Below are 15,363 nucleotides of genomic sequence, written 5' to 3'. Positions count from 1 at the left end.
TCATTCGGCACTTTTGATCAAATCACGGCATTTACCTCCATACATTTGCCAAGAATACGTAGCCAGGTCTGCTCTAAATGTTATTTCTACAAACTAGTCTGTTATCAAGATGGTTATTCGTAGCCCATGGCTCTTAGTCTCGGCAACTCAGTCACGGCTGAAACAATGAGTCTTATGCCTCAACTGCCGATATTGCGCAATTAAGAGGAGAGGCAATGCGGGGAGAGTACGACTTGTAACGTCAGTGTATCACTAGTAAAGAGAGGAAACGAGAATATATAACAATGTATCCCGTTGGCAACTGACAGACGGGGTCCGATGCCCATTCCGCGGTAGGGTAGATCCATCCGTCGCTTCACATCTCTCAAGACACTCACGGCCCTGCCATCTATCGATCGAGCGCCGCTGTAGCAAATCTACAGGCTTTTTTTCCGGCTTTCTCATCTCTTCATTCCGCTTGGAAGCCGTAAAATTATGCTTCCTTTAAGGAGAAATGGCGTCGGTGATAGCGGCAGCACCGTTGAGCCGCCCTTACCACAATCTGCTGGGTATGTTATCGTCATTGTGATTGGCTTTTTGATCGCACTCATCATGATGGCAATAACCCGTGTATTGAAGCAGACTGCAGGGGAAGACAACAATAAAACAGAAATGTTCATGACGGCCAATCGGAGAGTTGGCACAGGACTAACAGCATCAGCTGTAATTTCGTCTTGGCTATGGAGTACCGCGATGCTTGGGAGCACTCTTGTGGGCTACAACTTTGGCGTCGCCGGTCCATTTTGGTTTGCCGCAGGGTGAGTTTTGCTTTTAGAGATGGCCTAAAGTTGCACAGTCGTCGTTAGGCTCACAACTCTATAGCTGCTCACCAATGATTGTATTCTTCTCCTTGCTCGGCATCGCCTGCAAGCTCCGAGTTCCGGAAGCTCATACATTGTTAGAAATTGTCAGAATCAGATATGGCACACAGGGTCATGTGGTCTGGATTGTGCTGTGCTTGATCAACAACATCATCGCTGTAGCAAATATGCTTCTTGGCGCCAGTGCCGCCATTTCCGCTCTGTAAGTGGTACATGTTCAAACTGTACCACCCTTGGACTTGTAGATTTAAAGCTCTAACACTCTGATTGGGTAGTACCGGAATGCATATTATTGCTGCTACGTTTCTATTGCCCGTTGGGGTTGTGTTATACACCTTTGTTGGAGGCATCAAGGCAACCTTTTTAACCGATTATTTCCACACGTTTGTCATCACAGTAATTGTTTGTTTCTTCACAATCAAGGTATTTTTGGTGCCTGAGATTGGGAGTCCACAAGATCTGTTCGATATCATCGCCAAGGCTGGCCAAATCCATCCCGTTGACGGTAATCGAGACGGTTCATATCTTACCATGACAAGCAAAGGGGTAAGTTCACTGGAGGCGGCGACGACGACAAGGTATGGATTGCAATGTCACTAACCGGCGGGACACGACAGGCTATTCTATTTGGTATAATCCATATCCTGGCCAACTTTGGGCTTGTCATCATGGACACGGGCTTCTTTGCAAAGGCATTTAGTGCTGCGCCTCACGCCGTGGTACCTGGGTACATCGTCGGTGGAATCGCATACTTTGCCATCCCGTGGTGTCTCGGGACCATCATGAGTTTCGCAGCACTGAGCTTGGAGGGCACAGAGCGTTTTCCAACGTTCCCTCGACGCTTGTCACCTACAGAAGTCTCCAACGGCCTAGTTCTTCCGTATGCCGCCGTCGCTATCGCTGGCAAGGGTGGTGCCGTTGCAGTGGTGTTGATTACCTTCATGGCGGTTACATCAACAATCAGTGCCCAAGTTATCTCAGTGTCCTCCATCATCAGTTTCGACATATATCGGCAATACTTCAATAAAGATGCCAGAGACAGCGATGCCATCCGATGGACTCATATAGGCGTTGTTGCGTTTGGCATCTTCTCGGCGGCTTTCTCGACAGCACTGCATTATGGCAATGTGGATCTTGGCTGGACTCTTTACATGCTTGGTGTATTGACCTGCCCCGGCATCATCCCAACTGTATTCACAATTCTGTGGAAACGTCAATCCAAGCTGGCTGCTGTAAGTTCGCCAATATTAGGAATGGCAACTGGCATCGGCGTGTGGCTAGGTTCAGCGGCAGCCCTTTACGGAGAAATCAGTGTCGCCACAACAGGGCAGACGTTACCTTGCGTCTATGGAACAGTCGCCTCTGCCTTCAGTCCAGCCTTGTACTCGGTCGTTGTTACAATCATAAGGCCAGACAATTTTGATTGGGCTTTCTTTCGGAACGAAAGACTGGCCTTTAATACCTCATCTGCAAGTGTAGCTGAGGCATCAGAGTCGGACAAAAAAGAACCGAAGACACACGATGAATACATTCAGAGCTATGCCGCCGACAAGGCCAAGCTGAAACGTTGGGGAACCATTGCAGCAGTCTGGAGCTTAGCAACATTTCTAGGACACTGGGTTCTCTGGTAAGTCGTAAATACCTGTGCCTCATGACATTGACTAACACTGGACCATTTTAGGCCTTTGCCAATGTATGCGGCAAACTACGTTTTTAGCCAGTCGTTCTTTGTAGCATGGGTACTTGTATCAATCGTTTGGGTCTGGGGGACCATGCTCGTTGCCGGCTTTTACCCCATTATTGATGGCTGGGGACAATTGAGCCAAGTCTACCGTGGACTTCGCCAAGGGCGGCTCAGAGGCTGAACTGAATGGTGATTTTCGCCCGCAGCTGTGTGGCCACTTTTCCAATCACGGGCCAATATTATGCTCCTTTGCCAGCATCTATTGATCCGGTCGTTCGCGTGCCAGGTCCGGCTAAGTGACTCGGGCGTCGGTGGCTGATTTGGACAGGGTGTTGGCTCCAAGGGGCAAGTTGGAGGTCATAACTTGTGGAGGAGTCAAAGAACGCTATTAGGGCTCCAGAACCAGAAATCTGGGACTGGACTTTCGCGGACAACTTGCTGAACCAGCACATTTTCTAGAACCCAGCTTGCCAGCCAACCAGTCCTCCTTGTGGCGGCCAATGTGAGCGATTTTGGATGAACATTGGCAAACTCCACTTTCGATTTGAACTAATGACCAAGGTCAACGGAAAGTGGCTTCTTTGGATGTCTCTTTGTACAATATACAATTGGATTGTAGTCGTAGAATGTGGCTTCCTCCGGGGCTTTCTCCCGCTCGACGCATCCTCAGTCGTTCCGAATATTCCGCAAGTATTTAGCATGCTGACAGGTGTCAAATGGCCATTCTGGATTAGCGGACAGTTGATAAGGCGCCGTTACAGCATTTTAGCTTAGATCTAAATTTTTTACTAGTGTTATTGCATTTGTATGTATTTATATAGACGGCGACATTTAGGTGATTACTCTTTAACTACGGAGTACTCCAAAGCTGTTCCTCTCCATCTGTTCTTGATACCGGACGCCTGTTTACATCCTTGGTTAGCGTTTGAAACCATTTGATTGATGCACCTCACATGGTTTAGCATGCAGTTACCTAGTTCTGCCTCTGATGGTCAAGGTGTCTCATGCCAACATGTTGCGCCGGCCGAACTCGATCTATTGGACATGGTTGACGTGTTAATGAATGGCAGGTATAACTGCTCCATAAACAGCACCTACTCCGTAGTTCGTGGTCGAGGTTCGCCCATCCGCTCTCACCCCGGCTCTTCACAACCAACCATGACCAGTTGACTTCTTGCGCAATCCCTGAAGGCCTGGCTGAAAGGAGCTGGCGTCGTCTACAAGCCAATGTCTTTCGTTGAAGCCACCGAACCCCCTGCTGGCCTGTTCGCTGCACCGGTTGGTCCCTGCCGGCGCAGCGGACAGCATATCGCTCGCCCCGCTGACATGGCTCGACGACTGTCGCAATACATGCCAGGCTGGTAGTTTCTCTCAGCCACAGCCACTGTGATACAGGTCAACTAGTTTGCAGCACGAAATTGGCTACCCGGGCAATCGTGCGATAAACAGGCCTACATGGAGGATTACCAAGACGTTGGAAAAAATGACACCGCCAGCTAAGGACAAATATCGTGTTTCGCCGCAGTAACCCGCCAGGATTCCACCAGCTGCTTCCAGGGCCTCGTGCAGAAGTCTGGTGGCATGTGGGTTTGCTTCATGAACAACACCATCGTGAATCGCGGGACGGCGGGACACGGGACGCAGGGCCTTCCGGTGCGATCCAAGGGGGAAATGGGTCACTTGCGCCTTCGTGGATCCGGGGTAGCTCTGCCTAATATTGCTGGTGTTTGTTGTAGTAGTAGTCAATTGATACCGAATTGTCCGTACTGCCAACTACTCCTGGGTTTATACAGAGGAGACTGGGTGTTGATTGCGCAGCAGCCATGCTCAAGTGGCTTCGGCTAAAATCTTCACGGCGCTAGACTGTGAAGAGACCTCGGTTCACCAGAACCATGGGTCCAAAATCAGTCCCGAAACGACCAAGAAACAGTTCCAAGATCGTCGTCCTCGTGGGCCCTCGTTCTTCCCCCCTGGACTCAGGTGGGAAGCCCTTGGCATCACGTCAAGTAGTTACTTTATTGCTGGCGGCTTAATGTCGCACAACCCACTATGTTGGTTGCTGCGTTTCTTCATATATGCCCATCTAGGGCCAAATCTCTGTTCTAAATTCTAGTTTAGGAACTCTTTGGGTAACCCCTATGAACTCGAAAGACGTAGATGCGTCTCAAACCAGCATCATGTCGAGTCTTGCGGCGGAATCATGGTCCTGGTATGGGCTGACGTGGTTGGTCGTGGCCACCAGAATGTTGGTTTTGTTTGATCTCTCTACTGTCAAGCCTGTCAACTGTTGTTCTAACAGGCCATCTAGGGCGTCACAGGTCCTGCTGAGGGGCTCCGTGAAAAAGCTCAAAGTAGACGACTACCTGATGGTCGTGGCCATGGTACGTTTCACTTGTTGCACGTGCTGCAATAAGCTGATGCTGTAGCTGATGTTTTCTGGATATTAATCAAGTGCACTGATACGGTCCTAATTATCGCGACGAACATCGTAGCAACTACGAATAGTAACCTGATCGATCCCAGCCACCCAGCATCTCTATCACCAGAAGATATCAGGCAACGGGAGTTCGGGTCCAAGATGGTGCTTTTAGCAGAGCAGATGCAGTGCGTGACCATTTGGTTGGTCAAGGCTTGTCTGCTATTGATGTATCATCGTTTAACGTAGGTTCTGGCTCTACACGCGTCTGGCATCCCGGTGATGGATTACGCCATTTGCAGTGTAGCTAACTCTCATCATAGATTGAGTTTGAAGGGCAACCTAGTGGTTAAGATGGTGGCATGCTATGTCGCCTTCGGCTTCGTGTTGATGGAGATATTGTATCTCGCTGTGTGGTGTCGTCCCTTCCAACAATATTGGGCAGTGCCTCCCGATTCCAGTGAGTCTTTGTTCCGATTCTCGTCATGCTGGCACCAAGTCATAGTAACCACATACTTTCAGTACAATGCTCTGCAGCGACAAACCATCTTATAACCAACGCTGTGCTGAATATTTCATCCGACATCATGATAATTCTCATACCGATGCCTATCTTCTTACAATCACGGCTCAAGTTGAAGAAGAAACTGATCTTGGTTGGCGTTTTTGCACTTGGTGGCTTTACGGTACGCAGGACCCTCGGGCATTTCTAAAAGGCTGCCCGTTCTTGGCTAACACTCTTTGTCTGGTAGATTCTGTCGGCTATTCTTAACAAATTTTATAGCTTTAATGAGCCATTTGGATCCGCATGGACGTTTTGGTACGTTCGGGAGTCTTCCACGGCCATCATCGTGGCCAATCTTCCACTTACATGGACTGTCTTCCGACGTCTTTTCCATCTACGATCATTCGACAATAGCGAGTACTCGTCCAAGAACCGAAGCGGTCAACCCAGTTCAGCTTCACGACCTCACGGCCAAGCTCATGGCCGCATCCCAAATCGCAGCTACATCAGACATGGCGATACCAATGACATTGACTTGGCAGGGAGCCAGGAGGAGATTACAAAAGGACACGGCATCTCGTTGCGGATTTATCAGCGTCATGATGTTCAGATCAGCTCCGAGCCTGTCTCCAGTAATCACGGTAGGCAGTTATCGAACGAGTCACTACCCGACGGCCTCACCACAACGATTAAAGCTGGCGCTTCTCGGTCCTTCCTACATGATGCGGAGACTGCATCGGATAAATCGTATCCAGCTGTGAAAGCGAACTCTACCGTGTGATTTTTTATCTCTTAAAGATGGACTTGATAGAACAGGATTTACTTGCCGCAGGACCTATACTCTTTATTTCGGCCTTTGGGAATCACATAGTTCTTCACCACCGGTTGTTGACTTTGTGGCCATCTCGTACATAAACTGTCTGGTGTAATTTGCCCGCTAAGAGTTGTAGAATTTTGAGTATAGGTCATTTGATTGCTAGCCGGACTACCTGGTTGCGCTTCCATTGTTCGGTGCAATTATTGGTCCATTTGGTAGTACGTTTGTTTGGTCCAAGGGTTTGTTGGGCGGAGAAGTCTTCAAGCAAGCATCAATAGCCATGAATTTCCCTATGAGACTAGACCCCAGCTCAATTCTAAGCGGGCGCCGGGGTTCAAAGCCAAGGCAATCAACCCGTAGCATGTACAGTGGGAGGCAAAAAGTATGTGACCAGATCAAGTATCTGGCCATCGCGCTTTATGCTATAATATGCTATAGTATATTAGTACATACTTCTTGGAGGGCAAATATATTCTGCCACAGACTGTAGGTATTAAAGACGCTGTTTGACCTACTGTGGCTTGCACTGGCAGCTCGCGTATGAGAGAGGATGAACCGAGGTGGACTCTCACGATATCCACAACCACGTGAAAGAGCCCTTGAGAACAAGATCCAGCGGCAATTCTGGCTCCATGTTATGCCAAGTATCCAACCTGCCTCAGTTCTCTTCCCTCTAGTAAGTCTGGGATATGCGCCCTTCTAGAGTACCCGGGTCACTCACTCTCATTACACAGCCAGAGCTGGACAAATCGCCCCAGACCCTTCTCAAGCATCTCGGAAGTCGGTATGGCAATGGCTGCAACTACTGCACCAACCATTGGCAATGCTGTGTTGGCCATGTCTCTAGGGTCATCTGCCCTTTACAGCATCTATCTCCGGTCTGAGCCATCGCACTCGCGTATGGCCTTCAAAACAACAGCTACCGCGCTCCTCGCCCTATTTGTCGGGACGCAAAGCCGGCATTGGCAACTGGTCCCGGCCCTCGTACTCGGGTCACTAGGCGATGCTTTTCTTGCCTGGCCAGGTGATGAAGCATTTTTTCGAGGACTAGCCAGCTTTCTTGTTGCCCATCTGTTTTATGTCTCGCTCTTTGCGGGCATTGGCAATGGTATCGACTTTGTCTTGCATGACATGCAGCGCCTGGGTCTAGCTGGAGGAATGCTGCTGCTTGCGCCAATCATGAGCTTCACACTGATGCCCAACGTTTCGAAATCTCTGCAAATACCCGTCGCATTATACTCAGCTATTATCTTGATCATGGTGCTCTCTGTCCTCACCGTTGACAATGACCAGGTGGTTTTGGGGGCCGTTCTGTTCGCGATTTCGGATAGCGTCCTTGCTACAGATGAGTTTTTGATGCCCAAGGACTCAGGATACCGAGCATTGATGCAGCACATCGTTTGGATATTTTACTACACTGGGCAGCTCCTGATTGCCGCTGGGCTTGTCGATGGACGGGATTGGGTCAACCAGCTCAGGTGATCACGTCCTTGTTGCAGCGAACCTTCGCCAAGGTCGATATTAAAGTACATTATTATAAAAACCTGGTTACTTTCTCGCACGTTTGACCTACTGCTCAATGCTCTTCTGGATCATTCTTGGCAGAGCGTTCACTACTGTACAGAAAGTGAGGCCAGGTTGCAACAGGTTGCCGCCTTTAGGTTATGCCCCATGCGACGGCCGTGTCCTTTTGATCTCGAGCAAGCCATTTCACAATCTACGCCATGTATGGCTATGGGGAATGCGGAAAGTGCCAGTATAGACTTCCCGTGATGTAGATGGTGCTCCCAGCCTCTTGGATCGGTGCGCAGTTCTGTTCATTCGAGCAATCTTGACTGCTCATAAGCTTGTCGGAAAGTGTGAGTCGTCCTGGAACGATGGAACCATTAGACGCCTTTCAAGGCTTATGCTTCTTTGCCCTAGAGATCAGTCGCTGCATATGCGTCATGCTTTCTTTACAAGCCAAAGATGCTACGATTTGCTTCTTGGTGCGGAAGCCTGCTGCTAAAGCAACCCCGGGGAGGGGCTGGGCAGTGCCTCGGTTCAAGCCAGAAAGAGTATTCCGCATCCTTGGACTATGACAAGACCCATGACAGCCCAAAGTCGGTAGACTCCGTACGTTGAGCAAGCAGTCTCAGTACTTTTGCCAGTGGGGTTTACGACTTGGAGACACCCGAATCTCCACCAAGATCTTGCACAAGACCGGGTTGCGCCGGTAATTGACCCCGTTGATGTGGGTTGCCATGGGGCGGTTATCGGGTTGGAGAAATCGTGCCCATGGGGAACAATATTCCCCAAGCCAAAAAGAGCAATATCGGGTGCTACCAAGATAATTTCCGTGCCAAGAGAGAGTAGCCAAGGTCCTGTCAGGGTGTGATTGTCGCTCATCACATCTATTGAAATAAAGACGAGCGTTAGAAATGAGTTTGTGGACCCAGGCGTCGTGGAACCTCTCCCAGTCTGCTCGTAGACGAGCTGTGTGCGCAAGCGTTCCTATTCTACCAGTATTGCACAGTTGTTGGGCGTGTCTGAAAAACATTGCCATGATTCGAAAACATGTCAACGTTGACTCTGTTGAATGCCCTTGGAAGTGGTACACCCCAAGTTCGGCCAGTCTCACTCGCTATCTGCAACCCTGCCAATAGTACGTGGAAGTGTCACGAATTACATGATGAACGACTAAGCTTCATCGCCCATTTACCTTCTTTAACCGATGAGAAAACACGGAGTCACCAGCCGGACGAGTTATGTTGCGCCTTGCCCAAGTGAGGACTTTGGAGTCTGCTAAAGCCTGCACCAACTCCTGTGAGGGTCAAGGCCAACATTGAGCGGCAATTCGGACTTGATACTCCCTGACAAGCAATGGCTAATAACAGTAAGTTTGCGGTATGAATGAACACAAATCTGTGTCTACTGCATGCATAGATTACTGTCCGTGGGAACACTATAAGCTCGGTTCATTACCCAGAAGCGAGTCTACATGTCCAACGTACTACCGACCACGTTGGCTTGGCGCAGAAAGAATCGTGTTGGCCACTAAAGTTGCCAACGAATTCCAAAAAGCCATTGTATAATGGAATAATCCCCGTATTCCCCGTTGGATAAGCCAAAGCCCTGTCTGACGGGCCCTGCTGCAGCCAAGAGATTCAAAGGTTCCTGGACCAGGGTGAATAACCCAATCCACTTGGAGAATCCCACCCCCCGTAGGATGATTGTGATGATATGGTTTTGTAGGCACATCTCGTCGGAGAGAAACTTTGATCGAGGCAAACAAGTAACTTACGACCTGCATCGACCGAAAGAGGTACCCCGTTCTTCACCGAAAAGGGGTCACAGACGCAGCGCAATATGGGGGCTGTTGTGAGCAATGAGCCGGAGCGTGTGCAATCACTTGAGTGGCACACTACAGGAAACTGACGGCATAGAAACATGTCGGCTCTACATGCAACTTCTATCTGCCCGACTAGACTTCTGACTAAGAGAAGAACTTTTGATTACTGCCCCGCGAGGATTCCTATCCAGTACCGCGCCAGGTGACTGCGTCAGCAGTAATGATAGTATGTCTTGTAAAGGGCGTCTATTATCGAGACTATCCGTCCAATTTCTCCGTTCTTGGTCAATCAGCTCAAAAAAAAAAAAAAAAAATACAAAACTAAAAGTAAAAGACTCCATAAAATAGAAAAAGTTCGCTGGACAGGATGCCCGAACCTGGCGTCGGGCGATATGCCTTGAAGCGGGTGTGGGCACATCAGTTTTCCAGTATGGCATCTGGCGAACCGTTTCTGTGATCGTAATGATGATGATGCTAGCCATGCCAGTCCTCTTTCGAAAACGCATGCGACCAGTCGATATGGCGCGGAATCAAACTGGTCTCAGTACATCTTGTCAAGAGCCCCATTCGGCTCGAGCCTGCGACATGGCGGCCCGGGCAATGCATCTCCAGCGGAAATTGGAGACATTGGTATTACTAGAGAGGTGTTCTGCTCCATTTGGAATGGTCTGTTGTTTAATTTGTCATCTCGAATGTTGACTCACCAGTGTGCAACAGAGCAACTGGCCGAGATTCTTCCACCCGCTGGATCCTTGGAAGAGTCTGGTAACTACTGTAGTAGACAGTGACTCTCTTGGCGACCAGGGATTAAACACTGTGTTGGACACTTGGCATGGCCACCTAGAGGCTAGGAACAAGGCTGCGTCGACCTGGTGGATTTATCAAGACACCCCTGAGTCCGCAGCGAAAACATCATGCGTCGGGTGGGTAGGCCCAGTTGGGTGAGTGGTGATGCTGATTCTTGAGAGCGGGGTTCTTTAACATGTTGTAGTCGGTATTTGCGGTTTTGGCGTACAATTCGAGTGTTTGGAGTTTTGTAGACACGGGCACTGGACAAGCCACGACGACGCTCTGGCCCTCAACAGACTCCGGATCGCTGCGAGTGAATACTAGATGTCGAGTATCAAGCCATAAGGCCAACACACCTCGTCTGGTGGGACTTGTGGCAAACCGGTACCGTCTTCAGTGGATGGGTGTTGCCGTTGAGGGCGCCAAGCCGATGCCCAGCAACCAGACCAGACTCTTTCCGACCCTCTGAACAACCTAATCCTTTTGGTTCTCCTGTCTGGTGTGTCAGTCTGGTACTTCTGCAGCAAGTTGGCCAGGCTTGCTGTGTCCACTGCGGCGCCTGGCCGAGCCGGATATCCCACCAACCCAGTATCCCGGTAACGCCACCCAGGGCCGTTTTGGTAGGAGGCCGAATAACCTTAATGACAGCCACCGCAGCCCTTCATTTTTCTTGTACCCCCATGACCATTTGCAGGACTGTACGGAGTATGCATGCATGGACCCTTTGAGAGCAAAAGAATGTGTGTGTATTTTGGGGTAATCATCCAAATCTTGTCGACTTCTAGATCTTCCCTAGCGACTCGCTTGCAAGAAAGGGGGTCTGTGGAGGTCCCGTGGCAAGGCAGCCTTGTGATTAAACCTGCGATGCTAGGAGGGAGCCGATGGCACACTGGTACAGCGTATCGGGCCCTGTGGTCTCCTTCGGAATATCGTCCGAGTCTAGATGGCCTTCTTGAACAATGAATGCTACATACTGTTGCCAGAGATAATGCTAAGATCGGAATGGTTGAACGTAGCAATGTATGTGAGGTTCCAGAACTTATTACGTGGCCGTTCCTGGGTATTGTTATAATAATGCAAGGTCATCTAGGGCGAACAACTCTTTCAGCGCAAACTGACTGAACTAACTACCTTTCTAATTACGCCTAGTCTCACAGTGCACAATCTGAGTTGCGGAGTACCGTATGTTAAATCCCACTTCGAGTCCGGCCATCACCAATCGGAGGGCGAATACCAGAACCACACCGCATCCATGACACACCTGAAGGTGACTTGCAAAGACAAGAGGGGGAAAAGTTCCCACGCTTGCAGCCGGGGGGTTCTTTGGGACGCTACGCGAGCTTGCAAAATGGACGAGGAACCCAACGCCCAGAAAGTTGACGCCGTACCTGGAGCTCGCGGTTCGTCCCAACAAGGCCATGCATGGAGAAGTGATAATCATGACTCTATTGTGCGTCTGATGGGTGTGTATTCGGGATCTTTTGTACTTTGTGTTTTCCCGGGGTGCAGCATTGGAGTCAGCGGACCCCGAAACGGCCGGTCCACGGGCTCTTTGGTCTGGATGGAGTTCGGGTACATGCAATTTAATACATGCGACATCCTCACTAGTGGTTTGACGTTTCAAGCTCCTTCCTTGCGTTTCGTTTTGTCTTCTTGATCGTTGGGACAAGTGAGCATTTGTCGCATCGGACGCGACAGCTTCTCAGAGAGCACAGCCGGGCTCTTCCGTCCTGTGTATTCATCTCGTCAGCCAGAAAACGACTTTTTGGCCTTTTCACTGGCGGCAGTCATGGCTTCCGGTGCCATTACGACAGGCCACGAAGCCCATGATGCTTTAATGGATGGCCATATCGAAAAGAGAGCTTCAGTGATTGCAGCTTCTGAGCTGAAGCAAGGCTCGGAAGTCGAGGACGAGGGAATCACCGATCTTTTCTCCAGCTTTCCTCCGCTCAAGGGAATCGAGCATGAACCGAATCCCCTAACCGCTCGCGCCGTCATTGTCGGCATCGTTCTCGGGTCTCTGGTCAACGCCTCCAATGTATATCTAGGTATGTGGCCGCGATAGGCAGGCACCCAAAAAAAAAAAAAAAAAAAAAAAAAAAAAAAAAAAAAAAGAAAGAAAGAAAGAAAAAAGAAAAAAGAAAAAAAACTCTGGGGTCTGGTGTTCTAACCACGCATTCCCAGGTCTCAAGACGGGATTCACATTCAGCGCAACAATGTTCGGCGCCATCTTCGGCTACGGCATCATCACCTTACTCACAAAGCTTCTCCCGGGCGTTCCCCTGATCGGGATGAAGTTCGGCCCCCAGGAGAACTCCATCATTCAGGCTTCTGCTACCGGCGCCGGTGGCATGTCGGGTGTCTTCGTTGCCGGTTTGCCTGCCATGTACCGCCTGGGCCTTCTTTCCGAGGATCCCACATCCGATTTCCCTCGAATCCTCACCATCACCATCATCTGCGCCTTCTTTGGCCTCTTCGCCGCCGTACCTCTTCGCAAATTCTTTATCATTAACGTGGCAAGAGAGCTAAACCTGGTTTTCCCCACTCCCACCGCCACTGCCTTGGCCATTCGATCCATGCATGCGGTGGGGTCGGGGGCAAGCGATGCCATGAGGAAGATCAAGGCGCTCGGCTTCTCATTCCTCGGCGCCTTGACGCACATAGTTGTATCTCAGTATGCCAACGGTATTCTTCACGAGTGGCATCTATTCACTTGGTTCTATGCCTGGTTCGTTTTGCGGCCCCTCGGATAAGTTCTTGACTCTAACATGGATGACTAGGAGCGGATACACGAACTGGGCCATCAATATTGAGAGCTGGGGCTGGTACATCCAATTGACCCCAGCATTCTTTGGCTCCGGAATCCTAGTCGGCCTCAATGCCGCCCTCTCCTGGTTTCTCGGTACGGTGGTTGCCTGGGGCCTCATCGGTCCTCTTTTGGTGCACTATGGCGAATGCATTGGCGAACAGGTCGGCGAAGGCAAGTGGGCGGAATTGACCAACTTCAACAAGTTGAACGACATCAACAAGCCCGGGTTCGTCCCTTCGCCTCGGTATTGGATGCTGTGGCCCGGCGTCATGGTTCTCCTCGCATACAGCCTGGTCGAGTTCGTGCTTCATATCCGAGTGGTTTGGGACGGTGCCAAGTATGCCTTCAGGTCCATGGCCTCGTCAATCAACGGGGGGCTCAAGTCCAAGGGCAAGAGTATCCCCTTCTTGGAGAAGCAAGCCGCCAAGCTCGAGGAAGAGTCTAGCTTGCTCCAGGACTTTGCGCCTCCAGAGCAGCAAGTCCCGGGTTGGATCTGGGGCCCCGGCACCATTGTCATGGTCGTCGTGTCCTGTCTCGTCTGCCACTTCCAATTTGATATGAACGCCGGACTTGCAATCCTTGCCTGTGTACTTGGAATCCTTTTTGCCTTCCTCAGCATCTACGGCGGTGCTGTCACCGACACTGCACCCCTGACGGCATCATCCAAGGCCTCGCAGTTGGTGTACGGCGGCATCACAAAGGGTAGTTACAAGGTCGCTGACGCCCAGCGAATCAACCTTATAGCCGGTAATATTGCATCTGGGTGTGCAGACGTATCCAACAGCCTGGTTTCCGACTTTCGCGTTGGGTTTTTGCTCAGGACTCCCCCCAAGTATCAATTCTACGCCCAGGCCATAGGCGCGTTGGTCTCAGTCTTCCTGGCGCCGGGAATATTTGTTCTCTTCATGTCTGCTTACCCGTGTGTATGGCGTACTGACCTGCCAAAGGAAGAGGTAATGCGATGTCCCTTCAAGGCACCCTCGGTCGTGGCGTGGCAAGCGGTTGCGCAGGCCGTCACGGCACCCGAGATTCCCATTCCTCTTTCATGCACCATTTTCTCCATTGTCATGGGGGTTGTCGCTGCCCTGCAGGCCGCTTTCAAGAACTTCTATCTTGTTGGACCTCGAGAGAAGTACCGGGACTATCTTCCCAACTGGATGGCGGTCGGCGTGGCTTGGGTGCTGGGCGCTGATAGCGGATACGCCAATGCCATTTTATTTGGCAGCATCACGGCGTGGTGGTGGAAGAAGTACTTTGGCAAAAACTTTGACATGTATGCCTTCTCTGTTGCCGCTGGCCTGATAGCTGGTGAAGGACTGGGAGGCGTTGTCAATGCTGCCCTTACACTTGGAGGCGTTGATGGCCTCAAGAAGGGCACTTTTATCGCTCTGCCCGGGGAGGATTGGTGATGCGATAGGGATTGCCCATTTGTTTAGCTAAAATATTATTGACGTACAACGAAGAAATCCTTGGCAGGAACCAACTCAAAGTGACTTGCGAATATCCAGGACAACTGAGAAGAAGAGCGAATTTGACGCCCACTTTGCTTCTGACGAGCCCGCAGCGTCAGCCCCCATTCTACCAGCACTCGAGGTCTGGGCAGATGCTTTTGTCGCCCATTATCAATACTACGTCGATATTTGACAGACGAGACATCACTAGTCAAAACCGCCAATTCGCTCATCGAAACCCTCATGCGGGGGAGCGAGCCCCTTGAGGTTACTCAGCATGCAGAGGCTCAGGTAAGCCAAGAGGGGGACAAGGCGGCGACGCAGGTCATGCTCATGTAATGGTTGACATAAGACACTAGATTCACAAGCCAAACCAATCATGTGTGCAGCCGCCACCACAAATACCAGACTCCAAAGTGCCGGCAGCCCTCTGGATGCGGTCAGCCACGACAAATCCTCAACGTCGGGGATCCTCTGCGGCAAGCCCGCGAACGTCCAAACAACTCCAGCACTCCCAGCTCCGTCTTGGTCACGGTTGACTGGGAACTCGCGGGTTTTGGTGACGACATTGGTGGGGTCCTAGCTGCGCTATCCGGGTCCCCTCCCAGACTTCAACAGCAAACGAAGCTCCGAGTGGTCTCACCCTGAACTCAGATGCCAGTCTGAGAAAATGGCTAGGAAGCGCCACCCTTGTTAAAAGC

The 15,363-nt window shown here is 50.6% G+C and overlaps 5 protein-coding genes across 5 annotated transcripts; 4 read left to right on the top strand and 1 right to left on the bottom strand.

Annotated features, from left to right (window-relative positions):
* Positions 1–111: 111 nt before the first annotated feature.
* J3458_015436 (uncharacterized protein) lies at positions 112–2,725 on the top strand (the record flags this gene model as incomplete). The annotated part of the gene is made up of 5 exons (XM_066120765.1): positions 112–797; positions 862–1,062; positions 1,136–1,406; positions 1,478–2,487; positions 2,542–2,725. The coding sequence occupies exons 1-5, from the start codon at positions 475–477 to the stop codon at positions 2,723–2,725; spliced, it is 1,989 nt and encodes a 662-aa protein (XP_065974093.1). The 5' UTR covers positions 112–474.
* A 2,822-nt stretch (positions 2,726–5,547) lies between these two features.
* J3458_015435 (uncharacterized protein) lies at positions 5,548–6,297 on the top strand (the record flags this gene model as incomplete). The annotated part of the gene is made up of 2 exons (XM_066120764.1): positions 5,548–5,646; positions 5,713–6,297. The coding sequence occupies 2 exons, from the start codon at positions 5,548–5,550 to the stop codon at positions 6,244–6,246; spliced, it is 633 nt and encodes a 210-aa protein (XP_065974092.1). The 3' UTR covers positions 6,247–6,297.
* Positions 6,298–6,914: 617 nt separating this feature from the next.
* On the top strand, positions 6,915–8,212 carry J3458_015434 (uncharacterized protein; the record flags this gene model as incomplete). Its single annotated transcript, XM_007814764.2, has 2 exons — positions 6,915–6,958; positions 7,017–8,212. The coding sequence occupies 2 exons, from the start codon at positions 6,915–6,917 to the stop codon at positions 7,762–7,764; spliced, it is 792 nt and encodes a 263-aa protein (XP_007812955.2). The 3' UTR covers positions 7,765–8,212.
* Positions 8,213–9,274: 1,062 nt separating this feature from the next.
* J3458_015433 (uncharacterized protein) lies at positions 9,275–9,574 on the bottom strand (the record flags this gene model as incomplete). Its single annotated transcript, XM_066120763.1, has 1 exon — positions 9,275–9,574. The coding sequence occupies one exon, from the start codon at positions 9,572–9,574 to the stop codon at positions 9,275–9,277; it is 300 nt and encodes a 99-aa protein (XP_065974091.1).
* A 2,617-nt stretch (positions 9,575–12,191) lies between these two features.
* On the top strand, positions 12,192–14,620 carry J3458_015432 (uncharacterized protein; the record flags this gene model as incomplete). The annotated part of the gene is made up of 3 exons (XM_007814765.2): positions 12,192–12,450; positions 12,587–13,130; positions 13,183–14,620. 3 exons carry the CDS (start codon positions 12,192–12,194, stop codon positions 14,618–14,620), a joined length of 2,241 nt encoding a protein of 746 aa, XP_007812956.2.
* Between the last annotated feature and the right edge of the window lie 743 nt (positions 14,621–15,363).

This window comes from Metarhizium acridum (assembly GCF_019434415.1).
Source record: "Metarhizium acridum strain ARSEF 324 chromosome Unknown scaffold_356, whole genome shotgun sequence".
Lineage (NCBI taxonomy): Eukaryota > Fungi > Ascomycota > Sordariomycetes > Hypocreales > Clavicipitaceae > Metarhizium > Metarhizium acridum.
Note: the sequence above shows the minus strand (reverse complement) of the source record. Positions and strands in the feature narration are given on the sequence as shown.